This window comes from Saccoglossus kowalevskii, chromosome 1 (genome assembly GCF_978046115.1).
Source record: "Saccoglossus kowalevskii chromosome 1, keSacKowa6.1, whole genome shotgun sequence".
Taxonomy (NCBI): Eukaryota; Metazoa; Hemichordata; class Enteropneusta; family Harrimaniidae; genus Saccoglossus; species Saccoglossus kowalevskii.
Window position 1 is genome coordinate 34,510,766 of NC_140641.1, and position 11,985 is coordinate 34,522,750.

General features: G+C 36.4%; 1 protein-coding gene across 1 annotated transcript; it reads left to right on the forward strand.

Annotated features, from left to right (window-relative positions):
• Positions 1–4,606: 4,606 nt before the first annotated feature.
• On the forward strand, positions 4,607–11,905 carry LOC102808709 (uncharacterized). Its single transcript, XM_085500929.1, has 7 exons — positions 4,607–4,702; positions 6,432–7,353; positions 8,528–8,624; positions 9,170–9,280; positions 9,551–9,726; positions 10,363–10,455; positions 10,663–11,905. The coding sequence occupies exons 2-7, from the start codon at positions 6,434–6,436 to the stop codon at positions 11,543–11,545; spliced, it is 2,280 nt and encodes a 759-aa protein (XP_085357055.1). The 5' UTR covers positions 4,607–4,702; positions 6,432–6,433; the 3' UTR covers positions 11,546–11,905.
• Positions 11,906–11,985: the final 80 nt, after the last annotated feature.

Genomic DNA, 11,985 nt, shown 5'->3' on the forward strand with positions numbered 1-11,985 from the left:
GACTAGACAGTTACCTGTCAGACTTGAAGATTATCATTTGTATAGCCGACAGACTAATAGGAATAAACCTAAGGAAGAGCTGGAAGAGTCATTGGCAAAAGAGGTACACGATTTGGCCATACAGTTGGCTGAGATGAAGAAAGATTATGATGAACTGAGTAGTAATCAGTCACGAAAAACCCTAATCAGTAAGACTAATCTGAGATCTGAAGCTCCAATCTGGAGACCACATAAGCATAGTCTGGAGGAGTTGATAAACCGAAGAAATGCGGTGAAGTCCAGAGCTATGGCAGACTTATGGTGGAGAGGTGATCGGCCACGAGCATAGAGTAAAAAGGCCCGCTGAGTGAATGGGGGACGTTCCTAGAGCTAGCTAGTCAGATTTACGTAGCATACATTGTATATTGCTCTTTTATGTGCCATTCATTGTAGATAGTGGAGTATGTATTAACTGTATTGACCCAAGGTGCGTCCTGGGATGACGTAAAACTCACCCAAGGTGCGTCCTGGGGTGACGTAAAACTCACCCAAGGTGCGTTCTGGGATGACATGAAAATCACTCAAGGTGCATTCTAGGATGATGTAGAACTCACCCACGGTGTGTCCTGATGTGATGTAAAACTCACCCAGGGTGGGGTCTGGAATTAAACCAACCTAATGAGCGTTCTGGGAGGATGTAAACATGGAATTTGGGATGATGATTACAATTTCTTTTCTGTTTGATTACAGGTACAAAGATGAAAATTGCAAGAACGAAGAGTGGAAAAGCTGATTTTTTATATGTAATTTTCAGTTGTTAATCAGAATAAATTAATTATTCATAACTGATGAAATTATCTGTGCACAGTGGGCTGAATGAGATGTGATGCATATAAGGTGTTCTGATAGCAGAGAAACTCCTTGTGTGGAGTTAAACACCTGTTGAATATGTAACCTTAGGACTGATGGTAAATTGTCCAGGTAGATGGCAGAAAAAGATGAAATCCCAACACCTGTGTCAGTGAATGTGATCCTGGTGGTGTGGGAATTCATAAAGGTAAGTTAGAATGGAATGATTGATTTGTGTACAGGATGATAGGATTATAGTATTTAATCAGTCTTAGATGGGCCTTTGCTGTGTAAGCGGAGCTTGGACTCAAGAAATCCAAATGGTACTGACGGAATCCCCTTGGATGCTAAGAACGGTGGTGCAGACAGATGCAGAGGGATCTGACGCATTTGGCCACTGTGCAAGGACATTAAGGGATGACAATTCCAGGTATCTACTGGTGAACCGGAACCCTGTATTGGGCGAAGGTGAAGCCAGATTTGCGTTTTAGTACAGTAAGCATTGGTCTGTTTCCAGACAGCTGGTGTGTGCTTATCTTATGTATATACGAGCTAGAATCAGGTTTACCTGATGACAGTGAAGATGTACTGTGATAAGACTCTAATTGAGAGATTACTGGTTTTTTAAGGAGTTCCATGGATTTGGAACTACCTTTCTTTTTGGACGGGGAGAGTGTAACCGATTGAAATAATTAGACCTTAATGATTTCATACGATTAAGAGTAGGGTACGATAGCTAGTACATGTGAGTATATGTATACCAGCTGGTGTTCATTGATACTTGAGAACCCACTATCAGTTGGTGAGAGTGACAGTTAATTAGTGTTATGGTTAGTGTGTGTGAACTTCAGTTAAAACTACAGGGAAAGTAAGAATTAGGTCAAAGCCAATTATGTGGTAATGAGTATAATTAGCAAAGATTTAATGTTTGAAGATTAGCCGTAGTATATCGTAGATAATTTGTGATTTTTATTAGGAGCTTTTGAGCGTTGCTTAATTTCTTCCAGAATTACTGTGTTTACTGTTTAAGTTTCCTATACGGGGTACTATAGCTTTCTTGGTAGCTATGGGGTAACCATGGAGACCAAATTGAAGATGAAGATGAAATCACTTATTACAAGCAAGTTAATGGCTACTTAGTACTAATTAGGGCAGAAATTAATTAGAATAGCTTAATAAGGAATTGAGGTGATTAATATTAATTAGTCGCGAGATTAATAAGTTAACTAATTAGACATATGATAATAGTGTATTGACGTAGGTTTCTTTATTTTTTAGTTTTATTGTTATTGATAATCACGCACAATTATCCAGATTTTCAAAGTTATAAGCACATTCCAGGCAATTTTCCCACTTTTTCAGAAACAATGGGCTGAGCTGTGTTTCACTCCATATAGGGATTGGGGAATTTTAGAGTCATTAATACCTGTCGTAAAGTACACCGTCATTATCAGATGATGGACTCCTTGACCTATGGGGTGCGTCCAAGGGTGGAGTTACCCCCAGTAAAGATACTAGCTTAGCTTGCAGGTTTGAATTAGTCAGCAGATAGTTCCCAGAGTGTCGACAGTGTTTTGGGACAGCTCTGTGGGGAGCAGTTGCATTCCTGCTTAAACCAGGAGTCAGCTGGGATGTGGTTCTCATATTCAGAGAGCTTATGAGAAGAGGAACTCAGAGAACTGTGTTTTCGGGAGATCGGACCGGAATCAACGTTTCCAGCTGTAGTTCAAGATTTCCTATGCAACGGGAGTGGGTGAATCTCACCCTGAACTTTTGGTGACTCTGTGGTGACATCAGTTCTCATCCATCAAAAGAACCGCTGACTGGTGACATCTGATAGCAGCTGTAACTAAGCTAATATAGGGTACAGTAATTCTACCTCTCAACTTTCTACTTTCAAACTGTCTGCTGAATAACACTTGTACTTCGAGCTGGGATTGATAGTCAAGTTGTGTCCCACTGTACAGAGAACTATTTCTGAATTATGACGATTGATTATGACTATTGTTCAGAATTTCTACGAATGAACTTTTGATAACATTGTTGTTGAACAGTGCCCTCAACGCTGTGCCTGAATAATCTGCGGACACACCCAGGCCACGCCCTATTTCGTCGTGCAGCGCCCCCAACGGTGGATTTTGTCAAGCCTCAGGAACTGCACACAGAAGCTGACTGTGAGTGAACTGTGACCTGATGTGAACATCGATGCTGAACTGTTGACATATTCATGTGTTTGTTACTTATGTACACTTGTGTTTTTTGATTGGTTGATGGTTATTGTTCATTTATTGTTGATAACATTGGCTTTGTTAGGGACAAATTAGCTGATTTTATTATTCATTGAGGGGCCAATTAGCACATTTAAACTCAAACACTAATTAGCTAAGGTTAGGTTTTCTTTCTTTCCTTGATATATTTTCAGGATATCCTATCTCACATATTTATATGCATATGCTAATTATTGTACCTTTGTTTATTTTACTGAAGTAGATTACATTAAAGATTGTGGAGTTAAAGTGCCTGTGTGTGCCGCCTGGTTTTGTTGCCCCTGCTTCCGGTCTTGGTGACTATATCGATGAACCACATGTATCTTTCCTGTGCCGAGCCCCAAAATTTATCTTTCCCGTACACATTTGTCCCACTGAATCAATGATCTGTGAGGCTTTGTGAACGGTGTGTTACACCAGGAACAAAAATGAATTAAAGTTGTCCCAGGAACAACAATGCATTAGTTAGTTTAATATAAAGTATGATGTTGACCCATGATTATTGATATAAATCAAGATGTTTAATCCCTGAGTCAACAAAATTTTCAGAATATGTCAATGAATGGAATAACGTTAACCAACGAACATGTGGTCGTTATGACTGACAGCTGATTTTTTCGTTTTCTTTTATATTTGGATCCGTCTTTCACTTGTTTATGTTGTCAGTCGCCGGTCAGTATCGTCGAACAAGAAAAAAGTCGGGCGGCAACCGAGAGGGGTTTCATAAGGATGTAGTATATTCATATTCGCCACCTAATTCCCTTCGGCCGGGGGAACGTGAAAATCCTATGGATCGTAGCGATGGGGGTGGTAATTAACGAGTAATGCTACACGTAAACATGGTGCCACAACTATTGAACATATAATTACTAACCTTCGTTAAATAACAAGATGGCGAAGAAACAGGCAGGCAGGCTAGCGGAGTGAATAATGGTGACTGCGTTGTGGCGGCGTCTGCTGGTGAGAGGAGCGCAGAAAACAATGACGTATCATGGTAAATGCTTAATAAATGTAAGGCATACGCTGATTGGTGGTTGTCGAAGTTGACCCAGGAACAACATCGCGAAGTTGACCCTGGGACAATCCCCAGGACAAAATTGTTGAATCTTTTGACCAGAATCTGAAAGATATTTTTAAATTTTACCTAAAAGCTCAACAAGTAGAAGGTACTACTTGTATTTTAAATAATATACACACATTGGCCATATTACTAACAGGGTATGGCAAAAGTATGATGTATATTTTACCACCAATGCTCCTCAATATTATGCGGAAAGAGACAACAAGCCAACGGGGTAATGAGTTTCAGCTTTAGAACATTCACTAATGCATTGTCAACAGTTTCTGAGGTTTTAAGTCTAGATGCAATGGATTGCCTGCGATACCCTTTAACTTTCTTCTGGAACTCATCTCCACAATGAATGCAAGAACCTGCCATTCTCAATTTTCAGTTAAAATGTCAACTGCGCATGCTTCGTCATTGTCATGTGATCCGGTCACATGACAGAGGTCATCTTGAAATCCGTCGTTCAATCGAGTAAATTACGTTCGGTCTAATTATACACAGAAATATATACTTTTCAAGAAGAAATAGTCCTTCATTTTCGGTCAGTAGATACCTAAGATGTTTGTGTTTGCAAGGATAACTTTTATTCGTTTTAAATTTCATTGAAATCGTTCGATAACATCAAAAATAGCGTGCGCCCCGGGATCCCGGGGCGGCGAACTGTGCGGTTCTCAATGGACGCGATCTGCAGCTCTATGGCCGCAACGTAATATCAAAATAGCTTAAGCGGCCAATAAGAGCTGCTAAACTGCAGCAACCAGCTGACCATGTCTACAACAAATACTTATGCGATGCAGACGCATTGCGTGGATACTGATTCCTTGTATTGACGTTTGACGCTTCTTACCCTCTAATTATATTGTAGTTATCTGCCACTAGGGCAGCATTTCTTGCCCTCTAATTATATTGTAGTTATCTGCCCCTGGGGCAGGATATTCTACTCTGTTCTTATATTATAGTTATCTGCCCCTAGGGCCGAATATTTTACTCTGTAATTATATTGTAGTTATCTGCCCCTAGGGCAGAATATTCTACCCTGTTCTTATATTATAGTTATCTGCCCCTAGGGCAGAATATTTTACTCAGTAATTATATTGTAGTTATCTGCCCCTAGGGCAGAATATTCTACCCTGTTCTTATATTATAGTTATCTGCCCCTAGGGCAGAATATTTTACTCTGTAATTATATTGTAGTTATCTGCCCCTAGGGCAGAATATTCTACTCTTTAATTATATTGTAGTTATCTGCCCCTGGGGCAGGATATTTTACTCTCTAATTTTATTGCAGTTATCTGCCCCTGGGGCAGCATTTCTTACCCTCTAATTATATTGTAGTTATCTGCCCCTAGGGCAGAATATTCTACTCTCTAATTATATTGTAGTTATCTGCCCCTAGGACAGCATTTCTTACCCTCTAATTATATTGTAGTTATCTGCCCCTAGGGCAGAATATTTTACTCTGTAATTATATTGTAGTTCTCTGCCCCTAGGGCAGCATTTCTTACCCTCTAATTATATTGTAGTTATCTGCCCCTGGGGCAGGATATTTTACTCTCTAATTATATTGCAGTTATCTGCCCCTAGGACAGCATTTCTTACCCTCTAATTATATTGTAGTTATCTGCCCCTAGGGCAGAATATTTTACTCTGTAATTATATTGTAGTTATCTGCCCCTAGGTCAGCATTTCTTACCCTCTAATTATATTGTAGTTATCTGCCCCTAGGGCAGAATATTTTATATTGTAGTTATCTGCCCCTAGGCAGAATATATTACTCTGTAATTATATTGCAGTTATCTGCCCCTAGGGCAGCATTTCTTACCCTCTAATTATATTGTAGTTATCTGACCCTAGGGCAGCATAATCTACTCTGTTCTTATATTATAGTTATCTGCCCCTAGGGCAGAATATTTTATATTGTAGTTATCTGCCCCTAGGCAGAATATTTTACTCTGTAATTATATTGCAGTTATCTGCCCCTAGGGCAGCATTTCTTACCCTCTAATTATATTGTAGTTATCTGCCCCTAGGGCAGAATATTTTATATTGTAGTTATCTGCCCCTAGGCAGAATATTTTACTCTGTAATTATATTGCAGTTATCTGCCCCTAGGGCAACATTTCTTACCCTCTAATTATATTGTAGTTATCTGACCCTAGGGCAGCATAATCTACTCTGTTCTTATATTATAGTTATCTGCCACTATGATGCAAGTCTGATGGCCAGTGATGTAAGTCTGCTGCTGATGTTTCTTCTTGGATTATTTTCAGATATGAATCTTGATGTTTTAACAGCTATTGAAGGTCGGTTGAGGAAAGAACGAGATGGGATTGAACGTAAAATAGTACTTCTTGATGGTGAATCCCAAGAAGATTTTATAAACAAACATTTGAATCACCTTGCCGATGAAGCCATAGGTCGGTACACTAATCTAAGAAAGGCAAGTAGCCATCAGATATTATACAAGTGTGAAAGATGTAATAACCCAACTGGAAAATCCAAAGGATGTCCTTCCAAAACCAGGGCCAACTCATGTAGTTCATATGTGTCATTCACATTTGCCAAAAATGCAAATGACCATTATTGTGTGATTCGGCTAAAGAAAGAGCATGTTGGTCACAATCCATTGAATAAAGAGAAGTATTGTACCAATAGAATATGTCCTGATTTGCTAGAGTTAATAAGGATCTGGACAATGCAGAATTTGCAGTGCAGTGAAATACTGGTTAAATGTAACAATTGGTCAAAAAGCAGAGGTCATAAAGACATGAGATATCGACAATATTATCCTACCCCTGCAGATATTAATTACTTAAGGAGTAAAGTGCTTAACGAGTTAAGGTTCAACAAAAATGATGCATTAAGTGTAGACAAATTAATTAAAAGTGACTTGAAAGAAAATATAGTACACTATCAACCATTATCGAGACAAACTGACCAACCATTGGAGATTGTATATATGAGTGCATTTCAGAAAGAACAGTACCAACTATTTGGAAATACAATGGTCTTTATAGATGCAACATACCGAGGTGTAACAGCCTACGGTTATGCATTTTACTGTGTCATGGTTCATAATAATGCTGGACATGGTGTACCAGTAGCCTATGTGATAATTAGTAAAGAAACTAAAGAAGTTTTAGAACGATGTTTTAGTAAAATACGAGATTCATGTGATTCTGTGTATCCTAGGTAAGTACTCTAGAATAACAGGTACAAACAGCATGGTGTTATTTTTCTTATTTATTAGATTTAATAGTCCCTTTACAATACCTATAAGCTAATTCAGTGTTACTAAGCTTCTTTATTTTTTTTAATTTGAAGGGTATAATAATCACTTACTGGTAATTCAATTTCAGCAATATCAGAGGCCTGCTAAATGATTTGTGAATTACATATTAGACTCATGTTTGAAGCACACAAATTTTGCTTCAGGTGTATTGAAGATATGCTTCTAATATAGTAAATACTGTAAAATCTGTATTAGAAACCGCGGCTTCTATTAAAAAGGTACAATGCAACAAAGGGGATACAACTTATATTAAAGCATCTACACATATGAGAAATGGTGAATGTTTGTTCCCAATTATTCAAAGAGAATGTGTGCGACTTTTATTAGGGATGTGGCTTCTAATACAGATTTTACGGCACTTTATTTGTACTTTATGCCTCAAATACCTTCTGTACACAGGAGTTCTTTCTGAGTTTTCTTTTATTTATCTTTATTATAAAATATAGTTTATTTAATATTTAGCATTAGCACAAAGTGACACTGTGAAACAGATTAAACCTGTTATAAGCATCTTCATATTTTTTTGAACAAACTATACTGAAGAAAATTCATCATCAAACCACAACAATTTAGACTTGTTGACAGTTGTCTTGCCTACAAAATTAAATAAGTTTCTGCCAGAGTACCATTTCTCTGCTTGTTAACCAATGGTATGAAACGTGAGTACCATAGGCACTCGTGTTTCTGTATCTTTGGTACGAAAACACAGGCAAGGCAACTGTTGATAATCTAACAGCTACCAATCTTTCAAGAAAATATGGTAATATATGCTCATGTATTAGTATTTAAGCTACCCCAACAATAATAGTTTCTTATCAGAAGCAAAGATCCAATCTGAAACTGATATGATTGGCTACTATTGTACTGTGTCGTTTAACATCTCTAGGCTTTAAATAACCATATCAGGAGCATATTTTGCTAGTTTGATTCTTTAGGTGGCAGACAGAGAAATTTTGTGCATAATCAAACTCTTCCAGACACACATGCTCATATGATGCCTTTTTGGCTCAATTAATTTGTACAGTTATCAATTAATACAATTTGTAAAGAATATTAATGGTCTATTTTTTTTAGGGTCATAATGGTCGATAAAGATATCACTGAAATTTCAGCACTGCGCTGTACCTTTCCAAACTCAGATATTTTATTATGCTGGTTTCATGTGCTGCAGGTAAAAGCATTGTTTTACTACCGGTAGATTAATTTATTACAAATGCTAGTGTTTCTTAATTCATACCACTCTTGGTGATGTGACCCATTGTAATGGCAGTGAGTTTATTTCCATAAGTCATACACTCAGTCGTTTGTTTCTATGTAGATTTTGCAGCGACCTTAATTTTTTTTAACATGCAGATTGTAATTCCCACATTTTTTAAATTGATATTATTAAAAATCTTCACAGTTTTTGGTTGTTCATATGTAGATTTATAATTTGCACATTTTCTAATGTTGGACATTTATTGGTTTAGTGAGTGTTGAAGTTTTGAATTTTAGTGAATGTGAACTTTTTAAACTATTGAATGAAAATATGCACAGATTTTAACCCAAAACTGATCAGGTCAATGCATAGTCCCGAAATACCTACTGTATGTACCAAGTTTTGTTGAAATCTAACCAGTGGTTCAGACAAGCATTGTGTGCAACACTGCAAATAAATTAAACAGCAATTCATTTAGTAAATGTTAAAATGTACAAATAACTTACCTTATAATGCAGGCAGTACACAGGTGGTTAGTGAAGAGAGATGGTGGTCTGTCAGGCCAGTGTAACACTGCTAAAGGAAACTTGGTGATGGAAGCCATGTATAAAATGAGGGACTGTTTAACTGTAAGTGAATATAGTGAATAGCTGATTCTGGTCATAGATAATACATGCAATTTCTGTAATTGAGCAAGCCAAGTTGTAATAGCCCTGTGCAAAAATGGAGAATTGATATTAGTTGAAGCATCTTGACTTGCCAATGTTATACTGAAATATTACACAATTGGCTACCTATATCTTTCAGGCACAATTCCATTTAATATTTTGTATGATTATATATTTATTCGACAAATTTTCTTTTATTGATATTTTATAATTAATTTGTATTTATAACAGAAGGAACAGTTTGACGAGACATCCAAGGTTGTTACAGAGGAAATTGATAATAAAGTAGGAAATACTTGTATCTCTAACTACTTGCGTGACCAGTGGATTTCCGTTGCCATAATGTGGTGTCAATTTGGGCGTAAAATGTTTCATGCAGGACACAATACCATCAATATTGCAGAAAAGTAATGGATAACTTTAAAACATAAATGTAATGCCTAGTGATTCCTTCCTTTAACGTGTAGACAGAGCAGGTACATTGAATTAGAACAAGTATTATTTCAGATAAAGCTCAGTAAAAAAAATTTCAACCCATCTAATTGGGTATCTATAAAAATGGCTCCTTCTCATGGGTACAAAAAATCAAACAATTTTTATCTGAACATTAACACACTTATGAATTACTATAAAATATCAATCAAATTTGATTTTGGTGGGACGAGCACATCTGATTTTCAAGATTGAAAATTCGGCTACAATAGCAATAATTGCAAAAATGAAGGTCTGATGGTATAAATAATTTTCCTGCCAAAGGTATTTTTTATACTCTTTAGCATCTTTTATACAATTAATGTTATAATACTACTCTGTAAATAACCTTGAGACTAGAACATAATTAAAAAGTTGTTAAACAAAGTGTTATTATTCAAATATTAATACATGTCCCATCATTTATTCAATTTATATCCCTAGTCATATAAATATTAGTGTGATCAATATAGTCCAGTTTGTATTCATCCTTGTGTCTTATACAATATCTAAATTTTTAATGGGAAAGGTTGTAATAGTTAATCTATGTTTATCCTTTAAGTTTCTGATAGGTTTTTTTATTCACTGAAGTATCAATTTCTGAAAGGTATGGCCAATCGAAGGATTGATGACCTTTTTTCAGCCAAGGTTGATGTATACTACAGGTGAGCAATGATGCCGTTAATACTTAACATTTTACGATGCTGCAATGGTTTTCAAGATGTTAATAGCTAAAAACTTGATGTTTTTGATAAGTAGATTAAAAAAATACAATACTCATTGATTCATTAGAACATTAAGTTTGCACACAGGTCATTACTAATGCAATCAACCTTCATTTTTACTAACTGTTTAAACATGTTTTTTTTCAGTTATTTGCAAGGTTTAAAAGAGGCAGGTAGATTACCATCTGACAAGAGAGGTCATGAAGTTTCTGCTCAACACCTGCTCAAAAGTGGTATTGAGAGCCATGTGAAGAAAATATCAAATGGTATTTGGTCTGTACCATCTGAGAAAACAAAAGGACTGGAGTACACTGTAGACCTGATTAGACACACGTGCAACTGCTGGTCATTTTGTAAAGGAGATGTGTGTAAGCACATTTTGTTTGTGAAAATACTGGCAGTCAAAAATGGTATAGATATTTCTAGTTTGCGTTACCAAATTGGTAAAAGTATAATTGAAAAGGGCGCTTTTAAAAATGAATCTGAGCAATTTACAGTCTACGACAGTGATTTAATTTCTGTTGTTGATGTTAAGCATAGCCGTTGTTCCTGCATAGCCAGCAGTTATGGTGAAACCTGTTTGTGTGTGCTTGCATGGAAGTATGTCTGTACGGATACCAATATTGATGCTTCTGTTGAATCTAGTGATTCTAAAAATGACCAGTGTTCGATCATTGTGTCAGAGGAATCTATTTCTAACCAATCTTCTAAAGAGCTCATTAGAGAATTATATGAGTGGAGTGAGAGTGACGACTTTGTGGAAAGTGATGGATTGAGAAATGCTTTGAGAAGTGTTAAAAATGAAGCATTCCTAACATACAAAATAAAAACAAGAACAAAACTCATAAAATCTCTGCATCCATATAGGAGACAAATTGAAAAAAGTTGTAAAATACTCTCTGTGGACCACAAATATGAAATTTCCGATTTACACTCTAAACGACCCATTAGAAATACCCCTCGTGATAGTGATAGAGATTATGTAGTTAAAACAAACAAAGTTCGAATTGTGCCATACAAGAACAGATAAAATCAATGTTTTATTTGGTCTCTGCCAGACTTTGTCCGGACATCATGGTAGTAACAGTATGCAATTTCAGTGTTTCTTTCACTTCACACTGGATTCCCAGTAAAATTGTAAATTGTTTACTTTTGAATTTTATAAGATGTGTAAAAAATGTTTATCGCTGGAACCTACACATGTCTTACTTTATGTAGAAATTTATATGATTACGTCATTGTTACCTTTAGCTACAATGTTATAGCATTCAGCCAATCCCATGGTTTACCACTCAAATATTTTGATTGTTACAATCTATCACTCTTGCTGTTGTGCCACCATCTTGTTATCTCTTGGTGTATGAAATAAAACTATCAAATGGTTAACAAATTCTCGTGACTGAGTGATATTTCTGAATCGACCGTAGACGTTCCCAAATAGATTGTGGGTATCCCCACAATGTTCTAGAA

What these genes read in the sequence shown, in the direction of transcription:
- LOC102808709 (XM_085500929.1), top strand. Translation starts at nt 6,434, where the DNA reads ATGAATCTTGATGTTTTAACAGCTATTGAAGGTCGGTTGAGGAAAGAA. An exon ending in GCTGGTTTCATGTGCTGCAG is followed by an intron (nt 8,625 to 9,169) that starts GTAAAAGCATTG and finishes CTTATAATGCAG; the next exon opens with GCAGTACACAGGTGGTTAGT. An exon ending in ACCATCAATATTGCAGAAAA is followed by an intron (nt 9,727 to 10,362) that starts GTAATGGATAAC and finishes AGTTTCTGATAG; the next exon opens with GTTTTTTTATTCACTGAAGT.